This window comes from Elgaria multicarinata, chromosome 4 (assembly GCF_023053635.1).
Source record: "Elgaria multicarinata webbii isolate HBS135686 ecotype San Diego chromosome 4, rElgMul1.1.pri, whole genome shotgun sequence".
NCBI lineage: Eukaryota > Metazoa > Chordata > Lepidosauria > Squamata > Anguidae > Elgaria > Elgaria multicarinata.
In genome coordinates, this window is record NC_086174.1 from 58059120 (window position 1) to 58082963 (window position 23844).

The 23844-nt window shown below is 42.0% G+C and overlaps 1 protein-coding gene across 1 annotated transcript in view; it reads right to left on the bottom strand.

Moving 5' to 3' along the window:
• Positions 1-11439: 11439 nt before the first annotated feature.
• The window catches only part of MTR (5-methyltetrahydrofolate-homocysteine methyltransferase), a 69302-nt gene continuing 56897 nt past the window's right edge, over positions 11440-23844 (bottom strand). The window contains exons 26-33 of the mRNA XM_063124342.1: positions 21051-21149; positions 20306-20381; positions 19478-19633; positions 18547-18737; positions 16973-17173; positions 15309-15501; positions 12549-12661; positions 11440-11832 (exon numbers count right to left, since the gene is read on the bottom strand). Of these exons, the coding sequence (XP_062980412.1) occupies positions 11746-11832; positions 12549-12661; positions 15309-15501; positions 16973-17173; positions 18547-18737; positions 19478-19633; positions 20306-20381; positions 21051-21149 (1116 nt within the window). The 3' untranslated portion in view covers positions 11440-11745. The remainder of the gene's footprint in view (positions 11833-12548; positions 12662-15308; positions 15502-16972; positions 17174-18546; positions 18738-19477; positions 19634-20305; positions 20382-21050; positions 21150-23844) is intronic.

Consider the following 23844-nt stretch of genomic DNA (forward strand, 5'->3'; position numbering starts at 1 on the left):
AAAGGCGGGATATTAACAATAATAATTAATAAGAGCCTGTTCGTTCTCAAGATCTCCTGAAGAGACTCTTCTTTCAAGATTGCAGCCTTCAGCGGCACCATGGTAATGACCCATTTTGGTGGCCGCTCCCAGGCTGTGGAACGCCCTTCCTACAGGAGGCTGGGTTCACTTCCTCTCTACTGTCCTTCTATTGGCAGACAGCTTTATTCAAGAACGCCTTTGGCCTGTAAGTGCATGTAGTAGAATTCCTAAGATGGGAATTGTAGTAGAGTTTCTGGGGTGTTGCAAAAAGCATGAGAAGGTGCCTCTTGCTGCAAGCAAGGAAGAATGTGTGTTACCTACAGCAACCAAGGTCAGAATAGCCAAAGCCTCCTGATAAGGCAGGCATGCACCACTCCTTCTAGAAATTTGATTGCCAGTATATAACTTTCTATTAAGATAAAGAGGTGGGGGGCTTGCAGGGGAATAGCTAGCTGTTTGTATAGCATTATAAATACAGAGAGCTTCAAGGCAGAGTTCAGTCTCCCTCCCTGTGTAGATGGGAGCACTGTCGCGAAGGTGTTTCTGACTTGCAAATAAAGGCCCTTAGCTTTGAGAATGCTACCTGAAGTTGTGATGGTATTTGGCCATTGATAAAGAAAATCCACGACATGGGTCTGTTGGGTTGGATGCTGTTTCTAATTTTATTTATTTATATTCTGAAATTGTTATGTTTTTATTGTTAATTTAATGTGTTTTATTGTTTAAACCAATTTTAATTATACATGTAAGCTGCTTTGGGTGCCATGTTTGGTAGAAAGGCAAAGTGCAAAAAAGGAAAGATAAAGTTCCCATTCTCCCTTTCAGCCATTTTTCCCCTCAAGGCTTTGTAATGGAGGAGGAACAGGTGTGGGTTGGGAAATATGACTTGGCCATGTCATGTGTAGTTCCAAGCTAATACATAAACATGATCCAGCAGCAACAACAACAACAAATGACTATCAGAAATAAGCAGTGTGCATAATTACAGCAAAGCTAGGCACAAACTGTTAGACAACAAATAATATCATGTCATGACAATATCCAATAACATAAAGTGTTAAACAAGTGGCAAAGTCCTATGACTTAGTGATGAGATGGCTTTTGCTTAGAATCCACTAAATAGAATATTGAGAACCCAATGAAATGCAGATTTGTCTATGTTGGCTATTGGGTTTGCATTTAGACCTGACTTCCTGTATGTTTAAATACTTGTCATGTGTTGAATCAGGAGACTCTTACACCTTCATCTATCAGACTGCAAGCCCAATCAATAGCTGTGCTGCTGTTTTTTGTGAGGTGATTACTCTTAATCTGTTCTTAGAAGGCTTGAAAAGATTGCACCAAGCCGTTAGCTGAAAAATCACATCTGTGGCAGTCATGATAGGTTTTCATTTTCTGCCAGAAAAGGATTTAAGTATAAGGCAGAAAATATTTATATGTGCTTAAGCCTTCTGGTATTATAATACAGAATTACAGATGAGACGTTTAAAGTCACTTGTATCGGCACAAGGACCAAACGAGATGTGATGTTAGTTGCATGTTTTAAAAAACTTTTAATTGCTGTGGCCCAAGCAGGAGTGGGACTGCAGCATATAGGGCCTGAGCAAGATTGGGATTGCTGTGTATTGGGAGGGATCTTGCTCTTTCTCCTCCAGTGGTCCTGAAGAAAAAATACCCCATAGCTACTTTTGACCCAGGTAAGGAAGTTCTTTTGATGCTAATTGAAGATTCCATTCTGGGGCTAATTGCAGCTTTGAGGTGGGGAGGAATATCATTGGGACCATGTTGGAAGGAAGGGTCAAGCACCCTCTCCACAAGCAGTTCCAAACCTACTTGGGCCCAAACCCCATGTCCTTTTTATTTTGCACTATTTGGCTAAGCAGAAGGAGCGCTATGCCGATAGGTGCAATATAGATAGTTGTTGGGACTATTGGTACAGAGGGCCAATGGAGCCATTTCTCTCTTTTGAACTGGCCTTGTTGAACTCTAAAGCATGTGAAAGGTAGAGAAGTCCCTGTTGTTGTTTCCTTTCTTCCTCCCGTCATTATAAAATTTTACAGACTTGGGCCTCATCTACACCAAGTAGGATATTGCACTATGAAAGTGGTATATAAAAGGCAGGAGCCACAACAAGCAGTATGTAGTGGTATGAAAGCGGTATATGGTATGTGTCAATGGGCCCCAACAGTAGGGTGACCATATGTCCGGTTTTGCCTGGACATGTCCAGAATCAGGAGGACCAAACCCGATCCGGGGGGAAATCCCCATTTTCTAGGGCTGTGCTCCATTTCGCTTCAGTTCTTAGAACCGATAGTGGAGCGGCCTGATTCGCCTCCAACAAAGGCGGAGATGGGTCGGGTCGGGGAGCTGCAGATCGAGACCAAGTGGATCGAGACAAAGCGGATCCTTCGCCTCGATCTGGAGCTCTGAAAAAAGGTAAGTGTGGTGGGAGGGGGGCTTAGCTGGTGCCACCACAGTCCATGCGGCGATGGTGGCAGAGGGGAGGGGGGGCTTACCTGCCTCCATCACAGTCCAGTGGCAGCTTCAACTGAGGCCTGGGCCTCAGTTGAAGCTGCTGCTGGACCGCAACGGAGGCAGGTAAGTGGTGAGGGGGGCCTTACCTGCCTCCAGATGCTCAGATTTGCTTCAAATTGGGTATGAATGTGGATACATATATAAGCTCTCATGGTGCCGATTTTGAGGTTTCTAACTTTAAACTTAAAAAAGTTATAGGCATTTGATTTTCAATACAAGTCTATGGGGGGGGAACATGGAATTCTGATCCAGATCCGAAGACCCGCAGTGGATTGGAGCAGAGCATAGGTGGATCAATGCGGGGCAGAGCAGACCCAATCCAGAAGTTGCAGACTGGGATCCAGAGCAGATCGGGGGGTCCGTGCACAGCCATAGCGTTTCCCCCGTTATGTCCAGGCAAAACGCGGGGGCTGGGGCTGCTGTAGTACGTGTTCCTGGGCTTCTGGGAATGCATGCAGAAGCCCTCCCACAGCCACCCTAGATTGGCGCTGGGGGGCGGGGCTGGGAGATGCGTTCCCAGAAGTCTGAAACATGTCTACCAACTCCTCCCTTGAGCGCCGATGCAGGCCTTCTTCTGCGCAATGGTGCCAATGCACAGGAGAATCCTAGGTTGGCACTGAGGAGAGGAGCTGGAAGACGCGTTCTGGACTTCTGGTAACACGTCTCCCAGCCCCCAGCACTGATCTAGGCCTGGCCCAGCCGCCCGTGATGGGGAGCGAAGATGGAGCCCTGCCCGTTGCCTCGCGTCACTGTCATGTCAGGCCCAGCAGCCCAGGACGGAGAGCGAACATGGCGGTGGAGGTACCAGGACAGCGGCGGCGGACCAGACCACCTGGCAAAAGAGGACAGTGGCGATGGCAGAGATACCAAGAGGACAGCGGCGGTGAGGACAGCTAATGATGGTGATGCTGATAATGGATGCTGATAATGATAATGGATGCTGATGCTGATATTGATAATGATGCTGATGATGCTAATGATGGTGATGATGATAATGGCGATGCTGATAATGATAATGGATGATGGTGATATTGATATTGCTGCTGCTGCTGTAATGATGGTGATGCTGACAATGGATGCTGATAATGGATGCTGACCGAGGCCATGCCCCCTTGGGGGCTGGACATGTTGGGGTGGCCATGCCTCCTGAGGGCAGCCATATTGTCCTCCTTTTTGGTTTCCAAAATATGGTCACCCTACCCAACAGTTGTCAGTGCACTTCAATACTGCTATAAAGCAGTAGTGTGGTTCCTGCCTCATATATACAGCTTTCATACCACTTTCATAGTGAAATATCCTGCTTGGTGTAGATGAGGCCTTGGAGGACCAAACTGTGCCTTGCATGTCATGTTCTAGTGCATATAGCCACCCCCCTCCTAGCTATATGCATTATATGCACTCCTAGCTTCTAGTATCAGAGGCAGTGTGCCTATGGAGAACATGGGCGGGTGGGTTTCCAGTCGACTGTTGGTTGGCTACTATGTGAACAGAGTGCTGGACTAGATGGTCCCTTGGTCTGAGCCAGCATGACTCTTCTTATGTTCTCATGTTCACATTTTCCACTATGTTTATTGGGCAAGAAACCTCTGACCCTTTTTGTCAGATTACATGAAAAGCTGTCTGCTGGCTGATCTGAAAACATGAACATCTTTTGCTGTTGGGAAACTCACTAAAGCCTGAGTTTTTATCAATCAAATAAATCTCCTAGTAAGGTTTGGAGGCCCAGTTAAACTGATATTGCTGTGTTACAACATATTGGCCCTGTTCAGAAGACACCTTAAACCACTGTCATTTAAGGTGTCTTTTGAACAAGGCCATTGTAATCTGTTTGATTGTTTGGAAGCATAATTTGATCAGATACATGTCACCCTTTCCCCCATGAGTAATGTAAATGGATTATCCATTTGAGTGCCATTTTTCTTGGTAGAGAGGCAGGGTACAAATCAAATAAATAAATAAATATCCTATGAGAGACAGTGGCCAGATCTACACCAAGCAGGATATAACATTTTGAATATGGTTTGAAAACTGTATATGGAGTATGTCCTGGGCCCCAACAGTTGTTATAAACCATTTTAAAGCAGTAGTGTAGATACTGAAAGTGACTTTCTGCTACTCAGTGAGCTTCATGGTACCGCAGACATTTAAATCCACTTTTGAGCCACTCCAGAGCCACCACTTTATCCACAGCACTACACTGTCTTTCAAAGGACAGATATTGTATACATGACTGGATGGATCCAGATTTAAGTCATAGTCAGAGTAGACCTGATAAAATAAATGGGACCTAAATTTTTCATGACAAACTTACATCCTGTTGCTTCCAGCAGGTCTAAGTATGTCTAAGTCAGGATCCACCCCCATAAAGATCTGAGACAAAAATCAGATCCCTCCAATGTCTCAGATAGGTCACTGCAAGATCATGCACTAAGCCATCTAGAATAGTTGATAAGAATCTCACAGGATTTCAAAGCTTGGCATTTTAGGCTTAATTGTCATAGAGGCGGTAAATTTGTAGGTTGGCTACACCCAATTCAGAGTGCAGGTGAGACTTGCATAATTCAATAATCCTCCATACAAAAAAAGGGTCCCTCAATGTAAAAACAAAAGGTGGGGGAGAGATGCCAGGGAGAAAAAGTTCTAGCCCAACCTTCTTACAGACGTGCTGCAGAAGGTTTTTTTTTCCTGAGGGATTTAAGTGCCTTGAATTATGTGAGATGCTGCTTGTAATATGAGGTAGTACAGCCCAGACACTGGGGTGGTGTGTCACCTAATTTGAAAACAGGCCTTTGGGTCAAGTATGTCCTGAATTCCAAACAGCTTAGTACAAGCAATATTGAAGCAGTGCTCATAAAAGGCAATGTGATTTATAATAACCAGAGAACGATTTGTACCAACTTGTATATAGTTTGTTAAATGAGCCTGTTGATCAATGTGACATCTATCTCAGTGCTTCCTGCCAATGAGCCTCCCCTTAAATGGCTGAAGGGTTTTCTCACAAGGTCACAACTGACACACAAATGTATAGAAAGTCTGTCAGCAATCTCAGGTCTAGACATTAAAGAAGGCCTTGTGTACTCTGCAGCTAAACACAAACTTCAGCATTAGAAATTTAGTATCCAATGGATACTGCCCATGAAATCTGTCAGCTGAAATGAATCATGTGCTGAATCAAGCACACATGGAGAGGAATTCTGGTTTAATTCACTCTGACAGGCCATGGCAGAGATGTGAACAAGCCACACTCTAATCCAATTTAATTACATAAAACATCCCATAAATCCTACAGTAAGTATGTGGAAAGGAGGAGTCATGGGAACTCAGAAGAGTGGGAACCTGGAGTGGCAGCCAATCAGCAAGATGAACAGGAAAGCCAATGAAGGCAATTGGAAAATATGAGATTTCTGGGTAAAATTTCACCATGAAAACCTTGCAATCTCTAGGAAGGAAGGCAGTATTACTATGCAGGTGTACCACTACTTAGGGGACAGAGAAAGCCAGGGTCAGGAAGAGAGGAAGGAGCTAGCAATAGGAACTAGCAAGGATAAAGCCCCACAATCGTCCAAATGAATTGATGGGAGGACGGAGGCAAAAGGGTGGGAAGGAAAAGCCACTCACTTACCTCAGGCTCATGTTGAGTGGTCACCTGTCATTCAAAAGTCACATATGAGCTCTGTGCCTATGACTGTTATAGGGCTAGAGTAAATGAGCTAGTATATACCCTTTCTGCTCTCCCTGGAGGTTTTAAATGATCCATGCATACCTCCAGAGGCCTTCTCTTCCCATTCAGCTTCTTTGCCATAAAATAATGTTTGCGCTTAAAAGTAAGGGATACTGCAATGGGAGAAAAGGGTGAATTGTGTGACTGCCTAAATGACTCCTCAAAGAACACTGGTTACAGGACAGCAACCCGATCCTCTTATCTGTGGTCTGGGCAATTATTCTACATATGAGTGTTTTGTTAGCTGACTTACCTCTCGGAAGAGGGTGCACCTGTCCTTAGGAAAAGAGGCTGTGACGAACTGCTCTGCCAAATGCTGCTTCAGCTCTTTCATGCATACTCAATGCATAACGTTTGATGGTGGAAGGAGTTGACCAAATAGCAGCACCAGTAATGGAAATCTCTTTTAAAATGCAGCCATTCCCCTAATACGGTCACTCGTAACTCCAGGTGATAGCTATTACTTGACAATTTCACAGGAGGGCAACTGCCACCCACCCACTGTTCCAAAGTTTCCTTCAATCCTCAGAAGAGGCTCGGGGGGGGGGGGGGCGCACAGTGGGTTGTAGTGGAAGGGGGGAACCAGGAAAGCCCCATTGCATGAGTGGAATTTTGTTGGTCTATTTCTGGATCCAATCCGTGGTCTGTATGCATGTGAAGAAAATGTGCATTGTAAGGTAGACTGCATAGGCCACTGGCCTGTCTTGCTGATGTAACAGAGAATAGGAAAAATATATTGAATGTGAACAGATTTAGGCTTAGGAACAGGATGATTTAGGCTCAAAAGGATGGATGGGGGCAAACAAGCTGAACCTGAACACAGATCAGACATATGCACTGTGAGCTGGGAAGGCAATGGATCCGGCTATAGGTGTGAAGCTGGTTCTGGAGTGGTCTGCCCTCCTCAGAAGGACCCACTTTGCAACTTGGGAATGCTCCTGGATTTGTCACCATGTGATGTTGGTGGCCAAGGGTGCCTTTTGCCAGCTTAGTTTGCTATATTAACTGCATCCCTATCTAGAACAATTGGACCTGCCTAGTTATACATGCACTAGTTACTTCCAAGCTTGACTCCTGTAATGTGCTCTATGTGGGGCTGCCTTTGAAGACCATTCAAAACCTCATTTCATTCAAATTACAGTTACTTGAATGCTGATGGGGCCAGGTGGTCCAACCATATCACATCAATTTTGCACCAATTGCACTGGTTACTAGTGTGTTTCAGAGCCCAGTTCAAGGTGCTGATGTTAACCTTTACTGCTCTAATGGTTTGAAGCCAGATCATTCTGAAGGGCTTCCTTCTTCCAATAAGATCCTGACTGTGTTAAATTCAGCTACAATGGTCCTATCTAGTAAGATCAATCAAGCTGGTGGGCATGATAGGACCTTCTTGGTGGTGGCTCTACAAGCTGCAAGACTCCCTTCCTACAGAACTACTTGTGACTCCTGTGGTGAAGAGCCAGTGAAACATGCCTTGAAAACTCATCCGTTCCAGACTGCCTTTCTTTAACAGGATTTTCCATTACTGATTCATTAGGCTCTGTGCTTCTTTACAATACTGAATTCTTACAGTTTGCTACTTCAAATGCATCGTATATCTCAATCTCATTGTTGCATGCTGCCTTGTGAGGCTATGCCCTGAAGCGTGGCCTAAAAACACTTTAAATAAATAAATAATGTCCCAAAGGTAGCATTTTAGGAGGTTTTATGGATAGGTAAAAGTTATGGAAGGTGTCTTAAGCTCCTGAAGAGAACATACAACATAAGGAGCAGAGGTAGCACATTGCTGATCTTGATGTTAGGGTGTCTGGTTGGGTCTCCTTTAGTACTGATCCCTTGGAAAAATACTGTGCATTGAGTGGGAGTCATTAGCAGGGCTAACACCAAAAATAGCTTACAGCCAGAGGCTCCACAGTTTGATTAGAGGCAGTGGTTGGCAACAAAAGTGTTTCCTGTAGATGTTGAGGCTACAACATCAAATTGTAAACAATTGTTTTTATTTTTGTACTAGCTTGCCTAAAGATTGTTTCTCCACTTCCATTGAATTAATACAACAGAAACAAAATAGGTAGGGTTATCTTTTATTGCACAAAATTTTAATGACAAATAAAGCTTTTGAAACTCAATCTCGATATGCATTAATAACACAAGGAGTTTTGGAAGTCAGAAGTATTTGTATTACAAATATATGTGTAAAATTGCCTATCGAAATAACCATGTTTCTTCCTGGTCCTGTAACGCCTTGATCATGTTCTTTTATTTTAACAATTTAATAATCAAAGTTCGTGTTTTATTAACATCAGTTCCCTAGCAAATTGTACTACTAAAACAGCAGGTATCCTAAGGCCACTTTGCTGGCCTAGTGTGCAAGATGACTGGCTATTCAGGAACAGAAAAACAGGCTGATTTTCCATTCAACGTTTATATATGCAGTTTGTAGATCATTACTGACACTTTGTCCCTTGACTCTCTGTAGTCCTAGCTGAACAAAACCATCCTTTGAAGGAATTCTCTTCCTTCTCCATGCATGTGGCCCTCGTCATGATTCTATGTCATTTCTGGGCCTCAAATGTGAATAGTGGCCTTGAATCAAGGGGTCACCCTTCTTATTTTACCTGAGTGGTTTGGGCAACATCTGAAGCCCAAGAGTAGGAGGGAGAAGCCCATAAGACGGCTCCTTCCCAAGTATTTCTCCAATAACACCTGCGATAATGTTAGGAAAATTTCCAGGGAATTTAAAAGATAAATTAGGGAAAATATTAATAGAGAAGGATATAATGAAACTAAAAAATTGGTTAAGGAGGATGAACACTCGAGAAGAAATAGAAGAGGTATTAAAGGAGAAGAATTTAACATGGTTAAATTATTTTCAATTAGAGCAATGGACGAAGAAATGGTTAAAGGATAATGGAGAGTGTAGAGAATTAACGAAATTTGAGATGATTTTAAAAAGAGAAATTGAGAAAGGAGAAAATAAAATGATAAAAGGTTTAACGAGTGAAATATATAGAATATTGGTTGGGAAGGGGGAGTCAGAAAATATGGGTAAGATGGTGTGGGAAACGGATTTGAAGATACAAATAGGGCAACAGAGTTGGGAGGGAATATGAAGACAAAGAGTGTTGAGAAGTATGTCAGTGAGGATAAAACAGAACTATTATAAGATTTTATGGAGGTGGTATCTAACCCCGGTGAGATTAAATAAAATAAACAAGCTGTATTCAGCAAATTGTTGGAGAGGATGTAAAGAAAAAGGAACGTATTTACATATGTGGTGGGAATGTGTATTTGTTCAAAAGCTGTGGAAAATGGTGTTTAAAGAGATAAATGATATAGTGGGAATGGAGATTGAAGAGACACCTACAGTGGCATTGCTATCATTATATGGAGATTTAAAATGTAATAAAGAAACAAAAGAACTGATAACGAATTTGCTGACAGCAGCAAGGTTGATCATATCTAGGAACTGGAAGGTGCAAGGAGATTATCATGTTGAGGACTGGTATAAAGAGATTTGGGATATTGCTATAAATGATAAATTGACATGTAATATAAAAGTAAGAAGAGGGATAACAAAAACGAATGATTTTGAGGGAATTTGGAATCAGTTCCTAGAATATGTATTAACTAGGGGGAGTGGAAAACCACCTCCAGAAGAATCAATGAGATTTTGGAAACAGGAATAGATTCCGGGGTGGGGGGGTGCACTTTATGTTATGCAATGATGTAAAAATATTGAATTAGAAATGTTATAAGGTTAATCAAGTTATGTATTATGTTTTTTTTTGTCTTGTGTTGTTGTGATTAATGTAGTAAAAATTAAAAAAAGAAAAAAGAAAAAAAAGACGGCTCCTTCCCATGCCAGCATTGCCTCTCCTAGAAGTAAGGCAACGGTCTAGTGGGAAGCAGCCACACTGGGCTCCTCCCATGGGGTCAGGGGCTTCTTATGTCACTGAAGTGGCAATGGGAAGAAGCTAGGCTGCATCTGTTTCCCTAACATTCAGTGTGATGCCAAAAGGGTCTTTTATATGGCTTTTCACCATGCAGCACGGAGTACATTTTTCCAGTCAGCTTATCACATGATGACTGGCAATCTGGACTATGGGGAAATAACAGTATGTCCACTTAGCAGGAAAGGGCTGTAAGAATAGTTGATTATATTTCATCCTATCTGACCTCTCAAGAATGTTGAATTTAGTCCCATTTTAAACCTTGTATTCTGGGGTCAACCCTAATCTATGGCTCCTGGGACTAAAACCTGCCCATTTTAAGAACATTAGATATTTCATTGTTGCTAAAGAAATGTAAACCTATTTACCTTAACTTTATTGAGGCCCTAAGTAGAACCTATCAAAACCCACTCATGAATTATATACTTCTTTGAATAAGTGACAGCACTGTCCTCAAACTACAAACTGAAATCCTGTTGTGACATCTGAATAATGTAGCACTACTAATTCAAACCCACAAACTAACAATACCAGAGTAAACATGGGCTACAATGGGAGAAATCCAAATAGTCATATAGGTCGGGGGGGGGGGATGGATAGGAAAGAAAAACCCAGAGAGATTTCAAGAGGCTGACCTCATTGTGGCAGTGGGATAAGTTAGTGTGATCCCACACTTTAAAAATCTTAACATTTTGTGACCTAATCTTTTGTCAATTATTAGCCTATAAGAAAAACACAGACAGAGCATGTTTCAGTAGTAACAGAACAGAAGGCTAAACCACCTGTAACTATGACTATATAACAAATTGCAATTATGAAACTTCCAAAACAACATGGTTTTATGGGCTTAAAAGAGCAGATCTGTTTTTAAAATTTATTTTTTATTAATAATTCAATATAACTTAGTGTAATAAAATCTCTAAATATTGAGTTAGGTTGAGCAATCAGGAAGTTTGTTTAGGAACATGAAAGCTGAACATAGGAGGGTCAGAGGAAAATGAGAATCTAGGCATTTCTGCCCCACATCATAGTATTATGTTTAATTTCTGGGACTATTGGCCATTATATATACAAACAACCCAATTAAATTCAGTATCTCACACACACAATCAGGGAGATATATCAGTGCAAATATTTGTCTTAATTCCTATGGCTACAAACAAATAGAACCTGCTGCCTTAACCGAGAAACAATATTCCCTCAAGGAAATAATTATGGGCTCTGTACAACATTTTATTAGTAGTCTACCAGGAGCACATTTAAATATGAAACGACTCTGTTCACACACACACACCTCATTAAATTAGGCTCCAAAAAACAGCTGGCAGTCCCTTTCAATTAGAAACGGACACATTTGTTCACGTTAACATATGTGAGCATGTATGTGCGCATGAAATGGTCACCATGTTAACCACTTTGACTTCCTGTGGTGACCAAAACGGAGACAAGATTGAGATTGGTGAAGGGACACCAACTTGATACCATTCAAAATCCCACCCCAATCCTTCACACGTACAGTTATTCTGGCTCATATCCAAGAATGGGTCCCAGCCATTTCTCAACCTCTGATACAGGCATGCTTTTCCTCAAGGCGTAATCTTCTACCTGCAGAATGAAGATGATGATGACTAATTTAACACTTTAACTGCTACAGCTTCCACTTCTCAGTGTCAGCAAAATATTTGAAAAAGTAACTGAACATTCTCAAACATTAATTCTGAAGAGAACATATGACTCAGCTGTACGTTTGCATTCCCCTTACCCAAGTTTTTGATATTTTTACATTGTATTTCTATATATAAAACATTACAAACACTAAAAGATGACAAGCTAAAAAAAGCCACTACAGCAAAAATAAACTCTAGATCCAAACTGGACATTAAAAGTTTTCTACCAATATAGACAATAACCAGTTTCCACATTTTTATCATAGCTTGATGTTTAACTACAGGTATGTTTTCCCCAGGCTGTCATCTTAACCAGTTCCAACTGCTCCCATTATTTATTCAGGCTCTCTACCATTTCTGGTCTCTCAGTCAACCATCAATACTTAGCAACAAGAATTCTGGCTGTTGTTAATGCATATAAAGTCAATTTTTCATTGTCCTCTGGACAGACATTCTTAAATGACACACCAAACAGTCTAAAGGAATTTGTATCAGAAAGATACATATCTGAACACCATTTTCAAAATTGGTTGCTTTCTACACCGTTGCACCACATATGATAAAAACTGCCCCTATTGGTTCGACACAACCAACATTTGCCTTTCCAAGTTCAATATATTTTATGCAATTGCCTTGGTGTCAGGCAGGCCTTACCTGATCTTTCAATATTTTCCCAACAGCAAAGTATTTGGATTCAGGATTGGAAAAGTAGAGGCCTGATACTGCTGAAGCAGGCAACATTGCTAGGGATTCAGTGAGCTGAATACCTGAGAGAGTCAAAGAAAAACATTCATTATTGGCTATTTAGGAGCAGGTATAATGTTGTGTTTAAGAGAATGAGCTGGAATGTCTCTAGATCAAGTCTCATCTCAGACAGGGACTCAATGCATGGTCTTAAGGCAAGCCACTGTTCCATCAGGACCAATTCAGACCATCCCATATCACTCAGTGATGCCAGCCTGCCAATTTACACTCCCCACTGTGGCTTGTCATGTCATCCAAACCCAGTGAAGGTGGCTTGTTGGGGTGGTTAACAAGCCACCCCACAATCCTACAATAGGCCATGGTTTCTGGGTGGTTTGTTAACCACCCAAACAGGTTAACACCCTTGCCAGGTTCGGATAACATGAGAAGCGCACCCGGAGAGAGTAATTAGGGGAAATGCACCAAAATGAGAGAGGGTGATTAACAAGCCATCCTGGCTTATTAACCCCTTCGTGTTGTGTGAACTAGGCCAATCTGTAATATGGGTGCAATAATACTCGTCTGCCTCACCGCAGGTCTGAGGATTACCATGGTAATAAATACGAATTTCTTCAGGCACTTAGGAAAAAGTTATTTGCAAATATATAGACTAGGCAGCACAGGAGCTGCTCAGTCTTTCTCCTTTTCTCTTGCTGCTGGAAGAACATGAAAAGCCAGGTACCTAGCAGGAGGAGCGCATACTATGGCTTGGTTCAGACAACATGCTAAACCATGCTGCTTAACCACAAAAAAGCATGGTTTAGCATGTTGTTTGAATGGGGCCTATGACTCCTTCACGACCCCACCAGTATTAACAAGTTGTGAGGGAGAATTTCATTTGGTCCCTATTTCTAAGCAAGCAGACCTAATCCACACTTCCTGGACTAATACATGGACCGGAAGAGAGTTTTCCTTTGGATGGCCTGCTTCTCCAAAGTTGGCGATATCATCCTTGGCTCCAAAAGTGCACACAAAAAATGTACATATTAGGGGACAGGAGTGAATGTCAGGGAGAATTGCAAACAAAAATAAATGCAATATTACTGACTGATACAGAAATGATATCGAATTGACTTATGGATGAATACGTGAGAAACTGACTCAGACCGAAAATGGACGAATTTATCCATCCCTACTTTAAACGCAGGTGTCCAATGGTTGCAGCTAGTACGGACCTACAATCTGAGCTCCCCTTGGTTTGCGGCTCCTCATGTTAGTCAAGTGCTGTGGATCCCATGCTGGTAATGTAACAACCCAGTTTGAATGTTACTATTTTTGTTCATACTGAACCATAGTATTTATTCGGGGTTGGGTTTTTTTAAACACCATGAAACTATTTTTAACAGCTTTTAATTAGAAGGCCTTGGGGCGGGGGCTAGAATCAAAGCCATTTCTTTTATCCTGCTAATAAAGCGACTTAGAATGAGTAACTATGCTTGGAATGTTTTGCTTTGTTTTAAAATAGTCCTCTCTCTATTCTTGTGTTTACAATTTTTGAAATTCAGATGAGGCAATTCTGAGTGTTAGGGGTTTGGGACTTTATCCAGGATGCTGGTAAACTCAGCAATGAAATAGCCGACTTCAATTCCACTTCCATCAGGTGCCTTTTGTTCTACAAGAACAGCAAGGAAGGGAAAACCTTGTGAAACCTGGATGGTCTCATATGGTGCTAGGGATGGGGTACACTCCAAAATTACACCCTAGCTTACTTCATAACCCTACAGCATTCTTATAAAACATTGCCTTGTCACTTTGCTCATTACAAAAATGTAACATTCCATGAATCGACTATGCTCAGGATCAATCTGTCACATCACATATTAGATCATCATGCCTCTACATTAGTCTGGACTTGCTCTTTATTAACCTTGCTCTAAATGAGCCTAGCCTAGCTCTTTGTTGCCTCCCCCAACCTGGCACCTTCCAGATGTTTTGGACTTCAGCTCCCATCATCCCAAGCCAGCATAGCCAATAATCAGGAATTCTGGGAACTGCAGCACAGAACATCTGGAGAGCACCAAGCTGGGAAGGCTGGATTAGACAATTCCTGACCAGTTATTTCTTTCTTATTTATTTATTTCATTCGTATCCCACCTTTTTTCCTCCAAGTGATCCTCCTCCTCTCCATGTTATCCTCACAACAACCCTGAGAGGTAGGCTGGGCTGAGAGTATGTGACTGGCCCAAAGTCAGCCAGTGGGTTTCCATGGCCGAGTTGGGACTAGAAGCCAGATCTCCTGACTCCCAGTCCAACACCTTAGCCACTATACCACACTGGCGCTCACATTTATTTTTTAAATTTAAGGGTTAGCAGTCTTAAAATGTTCCATGGCAAATGCTCTTCCAGCTCCAGATAGTTAAAATATGTGATTGTGCTTCTCTGTTCCCAGATAGCGGTGCATTCATAACATAATTGTTTACACAAGCATTGCAGAAATTTCTAACAACATTGGCAGACAAGTCTATGGCCTCCATATTAAAAGTTGCTTTAAAGGAACAGAAGGTTTCTATTTAAATATGTGAATTTTTTCTCATCCTTTTAAATATCCAATGCTACACCAGAGGTGAAAAACATAAAAGTGAAAGTCAAAAACCAGCATTTTTACTTCTTTCCCACAATTTTTTTTTCAGCAATAGCAATTTAAAAGAATACTTCTTCAGCTAAGGGTACCTGTTGCCTTCTCAATGTCTGCAAGTTTCCACATAGTTATTTTTTCAGTGTGGTCAGGCTGACAAGGATACCCAGGTGCTGGGCGAATTCCATCATACCTAATCCTACGCAAATCCGAAAATTCCAGCTGTTCATTTTTACAGTAAGCCCAGAATTCTTTCCGGACCCTTTCATGAAGTTCCTCTGCAAATGCCTTGGAATAAAGCAGAAGCAAGCTGTAATCTTGGCAGTGCTGAATCCAAGCAATTAACTCATATTTATCTTCTATGATTACATGAATACATTGAGATATACTTTATGAGTTGTATTAAATGATGTCCCTCTAGGAAAATCAACAAGATTACACTTTTGCTTGTTCTTGCCCTTTTGGGACTTGCTGGGACCTTTTCTGAAGCTTCCTGGCATTACCTGCATTGGGAAGAGAGGTAAAACAGCAGACAAAAGTCCCTTGCATGGAAAGCGTGTGCTCAACCTGATCAAAGGTATTCCTGTCTCAGGCAGTCACATCAAATATAAAGGGGAAGGTGAGATGACCAAGAACATTCTAGTAGGATCATTACATGAACATCACCTGGCTAGATTATATTACACTGGTGCTTTCCCAGCTGCAATGGCTGCCAGTCCAGGTCCAGGCCCAATTCAAAGTGCTGTTATTAACATTGAAAGCCCTAAACAGCTTGGGGCCAGGCTATGTGAAAGATCATCTCCTCCCATATGTTCCTGCCCAGAGCCTAAGATCATCTTCAGGGGTCCTTCTCCATGAGCCCAAACCAAACTAAGTGAGGCAGATGGCTGCCAGGAAGAGGACTTTTCTGCTGTGGTGCTCCAGATGTGGAAAGAGCTCCCTAGAGAAGTTCACCTGGCACCTACATTGAACTCTTTGTGGTGCTAAATGGAAATGTTTTTATTTTCCCAGCATTTTAACATCCTATTCTTTTAAGCCCTGCTGTTTTACATCTGTATTTTAAATGTCTACATTGCTGCCAGGTTTTATTCTGGTTGAACTTTTACATTGTAGTTTTAAGCCTTTATATTGTTTTATATTGTATTTTGTTGTTTAAACTTTTGTTAACTGTCCAAAGACCTTCAGCTATCGAGTGGTATTATAAATGGAATAAATAAATACAACAAATCATTAAAAGTCCTGGGCGGGGTGCAAAGTACTCCGAATAAATGTCAGTCCTGTGGTGACACAGGGCACTGGGCAAAGCTGACTCCCCGCATTCAGTTCCTGCAGCCCTTACACTTGTGGGTCTTGCTTCCAAGGGTTTATTAGTTAAGCCTATCCTTTAGTCATTATCATCTTCACCTTTTTCACAGTCTTCATTTTCTTTTAAATTAAACTAACAATTTCTCCACTCACTGAAGAGCAGGGAACGGAGCCTGAGTCCACTCATTGCAAAGACAGGAGAAAACTGGCTTCAGAGGGATAGCACTTCCTGCTCGGGTCACAAGCACAGCCTTCTTGGAAGAGACTGCCCCCTAGTGGACAGACAGGGAGCACCCCAGTGTTTTGGACCACTGGACGGCAACAAGTAGGGACAAAAAGTATGTGGGAGGTTTCAATTTTGATTTCACCTCCTAGCCCCAATTTTCAATTAATGAATCCATAGCTCAGAGTTGTACAGAGAACTCTGCTACCCATAAATAATAGACTATGTTACCTCAGCTAACCGATCTCCCAGTGCTTTCACCATTATGCTATTGTAGTCATCAGACTGTTTCTCATACTCCTTGCAGAGTTCATCTACTCCAAAGCATGCCACAGCAAACAGACCCAAATAGTCAGGAACGCAAGACTCCAGAGGGGATACAAAGTCAGACAAGCAATAATAGGGATCTGTAGAAGCAGAGTCTTTCTCGGCCTGCAATAATAAATGGAACACAATGTTAAATAAAAAAGCACTTTCATTTAAAGGGCCTCAGAATACTATAGGACACCCCATTATCCCTCCAATGGTATTTGATTACATCTTTTTAAAAACTGTTTAGAGACAAGGTATTGATCAAAACAATAAAAGCAATGACACAACGTAAGAACTCCATTTAATAAAATCCACACTGGATTTTACAAGTAATAATTGTTTAAAACCCTGGGGAAATAAGGTCTTGGCTTGTTGCCAGAATGATAGCAAAGTATGTGCCTGTTGAGTCTTCCCAGTGATTTTACAGGTAGAGGGTTACTGCCAAAAAGGCGGTCTCCCTGGTTTCCACCCACCTTCCTTCTGACGGCAGAGGCACCCAGAGAAGAGCCTCAGATGTAGATCTAAACATAACAGCAGATTGATACAAGAGAAAGCAGTCCAGAAGATACACAGGTTCCAAGATGATTGTGAAGGGCTTTAAAAGTAAGCACCAGTATTTTGAATTGGGGCACCTCCTGAGAGTTGTGCTCAAAGGGTCTTCCCTTGTGAAGCTCTGCAGGCATTCCAGATTTAAATCTGTGCTTTCTGACTGATAAAATATACAATGCACTACAAAAGTGAGGCTCCCACATCTAAAGCCATGCAGAGCAATGGCTGTAGATGACACAAGTGTGATGTTGTTACTGAAACCAGAAAAGGACAGGAGGAGAAGTAAGGGGTAATTCACCACTGTATGTAGTGTACTTGGTCACACGCTGTTGCGATTCTAAGCCCTCCTACAGAGATATGAGACAATAAAGAGGTCTCCCGTGCAATCCGCAAAGCTTTATTCAGTAAATAGACATCGCCTCACACCTGAAGGGAGTGTGAAAGCAAGGAGCTATCTTCTAAACATAATTAGTGTAACAAAGCTGACTGGACAGTTTCCCTACAGTGCTCAACAGGCTTTTTTCTGAATCCCTCCTTCAGGGAGGGTCCTTAAGTTGAAGCCTATGCAGAGTGGCCAACCTGGCAGAGCGCCTCCCACCTCCTCTCAACTCCACGCACTTGACCCTACGGGGGACTCTTGGATCTGTCAACTCCAATGTTCCCTCCCGCTCTGACAGAGACCGACTTCTCAAGGGATAGGGTGATCTCTGAGCCTGAGCTTCCTGTCCAATAAGCTCCTGGGAAGATTCCTCTTTGACTCCTGAAGAGTCTTGGATAATTTCTTCCCCCACTTCCTCTCTAGACTGGTGTACGTCTGAAACCCCATCCCCCACACTAGGGAGAACAAGCCTGATCCTGACACACATCATTGTTAGGAAACTCTGAAACTACTCCAAGCCAACATAAAATATATTTGATCTCAGTGAAACAGTTTTGCATCCTACCTGTTGCCTTAAGCCACAGAACTTAGCAATTGGTTCTGAAGAATACTTTTCTGTGGCATATATATAAATGTCGTCTTGAACACTCTGAGCTGGCCAAAATCCAACGAGACCTTTAGCTTTAAACTTATTTTGTTTAATCAACGTTTTCAGCAAATTCTGAGCTTCATTATAGATCTTTTTTGCCTCTTCACCTAATAAAGGGGGGGGGGAGCCATAAGAACACATCAATATTTGAAGTTCCCGCACACTTTAAAAATAAGAACTCCCCGAGTTATAGCTATCTCCTTAAGTTTACTTTCTTTCTATTTTCACTATCAATGACTACATGGACAAGCACCAATACATCTGCAGTTTTGAGACACATCATTGAGTTTTACAGTAACACAGACTTACTGATGGCAACTTGGTTGAAACAATAAATCAAGAGGAACAGTATATTAAAGTTTGCACATTCCCTAGACATATTACTCAAATGTACAATTTTCAAAGAGTAAACTCAAAGGGTATAAAACAGCCTTGCAACCAGGTCCACAAAATTACTAGCCCACAAATGTTTTTGTACATGATTTTCTCACCCAGAAGTGAATCTTACCCCCACCCACCCACCCCACAAGTAATTAGGAGAGTGGCTATCGACAATTCTTTATAAAATCAAGCTGCTTTAGAAAAAGGAAAGCAAAATTAAAGAGATATGTGTGCACATGTGCTACTGGACAGTTTACAGCTGTTTCATGAGTCCTCACAATTTTTCTGTTGCATCAGTGTCTTACCTGGTTTTATTATGGATGATAAATTCTCTCTCTAATTAACATTGTTCTCATAGGTATTGTTGGTTCCACTTTGTGCATATTTACACAGTTTGAAGGCATTTTAAATGATACTTAATGTATCTTTTAGATTCTCCACCGCAGAACGTTATTGTATTACTCACCCACCACTTTATCATTGAAGATTTTAGGAAATCCCCGATTGGGGTATTTGCCTCTAAGCTGCCACACATCAAAAAAAGGCTTCCAGTCAATGTATTCCACCAGCTTCTGCAAGTCATAATCTTCAAAAATTCTAGTGCCAAGGAATTTTGGTTTAACTGTAAAAAGACAATGGGCCATTTTTGAAATTTGGAATATCCTGTGTGAGCTACATCTCTCTCTGTTACACGGCACACACTAATTTTATTACACTGTTATTGAGCCTTACTACAAGCATTCAACACCACAGAACAACTGCAGCTAAAGTAAAACACTCAATATCAGTTTGCCAGACCTAGAAACGTCAGCCTCTTCAGCAGGATATAGAATAAGGGTGCATGGAATAGCCAATTAAGTCCAAGTTACAGCATAACCAGCGGTTGTAAAAATGACACACTTACATTAATTGATCTGTTAAAATTTTACCAGCTTGAAATAAAATAGTGAGAAAGTGTATACTGCGTTATTCCATATCAGGCAGTGGCAAAAGAATAGAGGATAGTGAATAACATGTCTAAGCATAAGACTATGTAGAAAGCCTACTCAAATAAAATAATAATAATAATAATAATAATAATAATAATAATAATAATAATGATGATGATGATGATGAAATAAACTGTTGCATGTGAAAAATCATGCTACCCTAAACCCATCAGCCACTAAAGTAGCTAACCTGTTGTACTTGCCTCTTGAAGTAGGTTCAATTAGAATCTGATCCCAGGCTCAACTTCAGACTGTCGTGGAAAGTTAGGAACATCATGTGTGAAGTTATAGAGAGACAAACTAACCTGGTTTAGATTCAGTAAGCCAGTTGTAACAGAAGCCTTTGTGCCTTGCTTGCTCTAGCGATAAATACCTCCTGTCCTATGTGGAAAAAAGACTGGAGTTCAGTTCTGAACAAATACCTTTGTTAGTTGATTTATTTGCTATTTTAACTGGTATGGAAAGCACATGAAGCCTGTCCAGGTCTGGGCCCAATTCAAAGTGCTGGTATTAACATTTAAAGCCCTAAACGGCTTGGGGCCAGGTTATCTAAAGGAACGCCTCTTCCCACATATACCTGCCTGGACCCTAAGATCATCTTCAGGGGTCCTTCTCCATGAGCCCCTGCCAAAGAAAGTGAGGCAGGTGGCTACTAGGAGGAGGGCTTTCTCTGCTGTGGCACCCTGTCTGTGGAATGAGCTCCCCAGAGAGGTTATACTCTTTTCTATGCCAGGTAAACCTCTATTTTCTATTTTCTCAGCATTTTAAGAATTAAGCAATTTAATTTTAACTTTGCTGTTTTAAATTTGTATTTTAAATCTGTATTAATTTCTGCATTGCTGCTTGCTTTTATCCTGGTTGTGTCATTATCCTGTATTTTATATTATGCTTTTATACTGTTTGTTTTATATTTTGAATGGTTTTTATGGTTTTAATTTTTGTAAACCGCCCAGAGAGCTTCGGCTATTGGGCAGTATAAAAATGCAATAAATAAATAAATATAAATGATTAGAACACTTGACACTAAGAAGGTCTGTTAGCTTTATTTACCTTGAGAGAGTCATAGTGGTCCTGTCTAATGTCTTCATACTCCTCTTGTATTTCTTCAAAGAAGTCATCCTTTAGATTCTCATCCAAAAGCTGAGAGCACTGGAAAGAACACAGCATGCTGATTAAACTTCAGGTTGATGCATGTGACCAAACACCTCTCTGTTGAGCGCTTATAAAGTGATATGGTCCCTAAGAACATATGTAATAATATATTGCCAGGGGAAGAACATGATATGCTTCCTGTTATGATGCCGCTTCATCTTTTTACATGAACACCATGTGAAGGTGTTGAAGATCACACACATGTGCTGTGTTTGGATGACGCAATAGTCAACCCTGTGTTAATAGCCCACTCCATGGATGACTATTAGCATGTCTAGTAGTCATCTGTCGAGTAGACTATTAGCCCAGGGTTGACTATTGCTTTCTCCCCACCCCCACCCTTCTCACCAAATGGCAGTGCTGGTTCCCACTTTCCATACTGGTATGCCGCAGAGAAAGATGCAGGAGAGCAGCCAGCCCCTTCAGCACAAAGAACATTCTTTGCAAAGCCCTGGTATGGAAAGTGAGAACCACGCCACCTTTCTGTGGGGAGGGCGGAGAGAAACACAGCATGCGGAGAAGGACAGGGCATGGTATCACTCCAGCATGCCTCCTTCGCCATTTGGGGCTAGGAGGCGGAGAGAGGGGGGACGCTGTCAGAAGAGTTCTTCTGACAGCGTCCTCCTCTCTCTACACCCTATCCACAAACGGTGAATGGAGGGTGGGACACAGGAAGATGCACTCCTCCTAAGCCCTGCTGTCCGTTCAACGTTTCTTCATCTCGGGATGGCACGAAGGAGAGAGTCTTCTCTTTCCTTTGCTACACCCCGAGATGCACAAATGGTGAACCGAGAGTGGGTGCAGGCAAACTCTCTCCTCCTGCGCTCCGCCATCCATTCGCAGCCCTTGCCGTAGCAACAAGGAGGTGGAGGGGTGGAGCGATTCCACATAGCATCACTCCAGCCCGCCTCCTCCTTGTTGCTATGGTGATGGCCGCAGCGAAAGCAACGCTGTCAGACATGGGGATTTTATCACTATGGAATGCCTCCTTCCCCATTTGTTGTGAGGGCAGAAAGAGATTCTGTTACGAGTCTCTCCTGACAGTGCCCCCCACCGCCCTTGGCATAGCAACAAATCCATTCACTGCAAAGAGCTAGTTATCTAGGGAGCTCGTGGGCTCTCCCACACTAGAGGCCTTTAAGTGGCAGCTGGACAGGTGTTATGCTTTAAGGTAGATTCCTGCAATGAGCAGGAAGTTGGACTCAATGGCCTTATAGGCCCCTTCCAATTCTACTATTTTATAATTCTATTAAAGTGCTGGTGACTGGCAACAGTGGGACGCTAGGAGTTCCTGCCACTTTTAAGTAGCAGCAGGAGTTCCTAGCATCCCCCATCACCAGCACTTTCCCTCTGTGGCAGGGGCAAGGGACGTACATGTCCCTGGGAATACATGGGGCACTGCGATTGGTGGCGCCCTACTCAGGGATGGTATGTGCCTCCTCAGGAAGTGTGTGGGGAGCTGCCCCACCAAGAGATGGCACAATTGGTGGCCCCCAAGCACTTGCCAGGAGAGGATTATTTCCCATGCCTATAGAGCCCCACTGGGCAAGAGCGGCAGGGGTTTCTGCTGCTCTTGCCTCGTAATTCTGTAGGCATAGGAAATAATCAACAGCGCCCACATGACACAGTAATCAACGGTTGTGCAGATAATCAACTCTGCACACTGCTGATTATTTGCATTGGTTATTTCTTGGAAATAGCCAACCGTGGTATGGTTTTTCCACGACAGATGACACAATAGACAATGGTGGACTATTTAGTCTACCATGGACTATTTAATCAACTGTTGACTATTGTGCTGTCTGAACCAGTTGCAGGCTTCAAAAATGACCATATTATGAGCTCTAAAAAAAGACTGAAATATGAAGAGGAAGGGAGGGGGTGTGGGTAAAGTTTTCCTTTAAGCTTTCATACGTAAAATAAGGTCAATCTCAAAATTACAAAGGCATGGCTACTTTATTGCTGTCCCAAGTTTGAATATTTAAATATGGCTAAATGTATTATCGGTTGCTGAAGTTCCATTTACTTAAGCAACGTCAGTCACAGTTGCTGAAGTAAGTTTACGTTACTGAAGTAAGGAGAACATTGGAAGCTGGTGGCTCCAATGTCAGTGGGGCAGTGAGTCCACTCCAGGCTTCAGTCAGAACTCTAAAGGAAGTATCCAAGGTGTACACCTTGGAGAGCTCCTTTAAAGTTCTGACTGTTTCTGACTTAAACCTGGAGTAGAATCACCGCCCCACTGATATTAGAGCCACCAGCCTCCACTGAAGTAGGATCAGTATTTCCTCCATATAATCAATGAACAGTTAAAACATATAGAAACAGTGGAAGCCATTTTAAAACACGGCTTAGAGGACTTATGCCTCTCATCTGTAAGAGGAAGCTGTCTGAAAAGGCAAGAGTTGAAAACCTAGCAAAGCATACCAAATATATTTCCAATCACGGGCAAACCGCTTCTGAGATTTCAATTATTCATTAAGCAAGCTGTTCTAGTCAGATTTAATTAAGCCCATGACTGCCTTAAGCATTCAAAAGCATCATCCCAAACGGAAATACACGGCACACTATAGAGAAGTCTTTACAAACCCTGAGAATCTTCATAATATTTCACATTTTCTTTGATAAATTAAGACATTTTTCAGTACATTTAGATATTGGCAAAAATCATTTGGGAGATATTTTATATTACTAG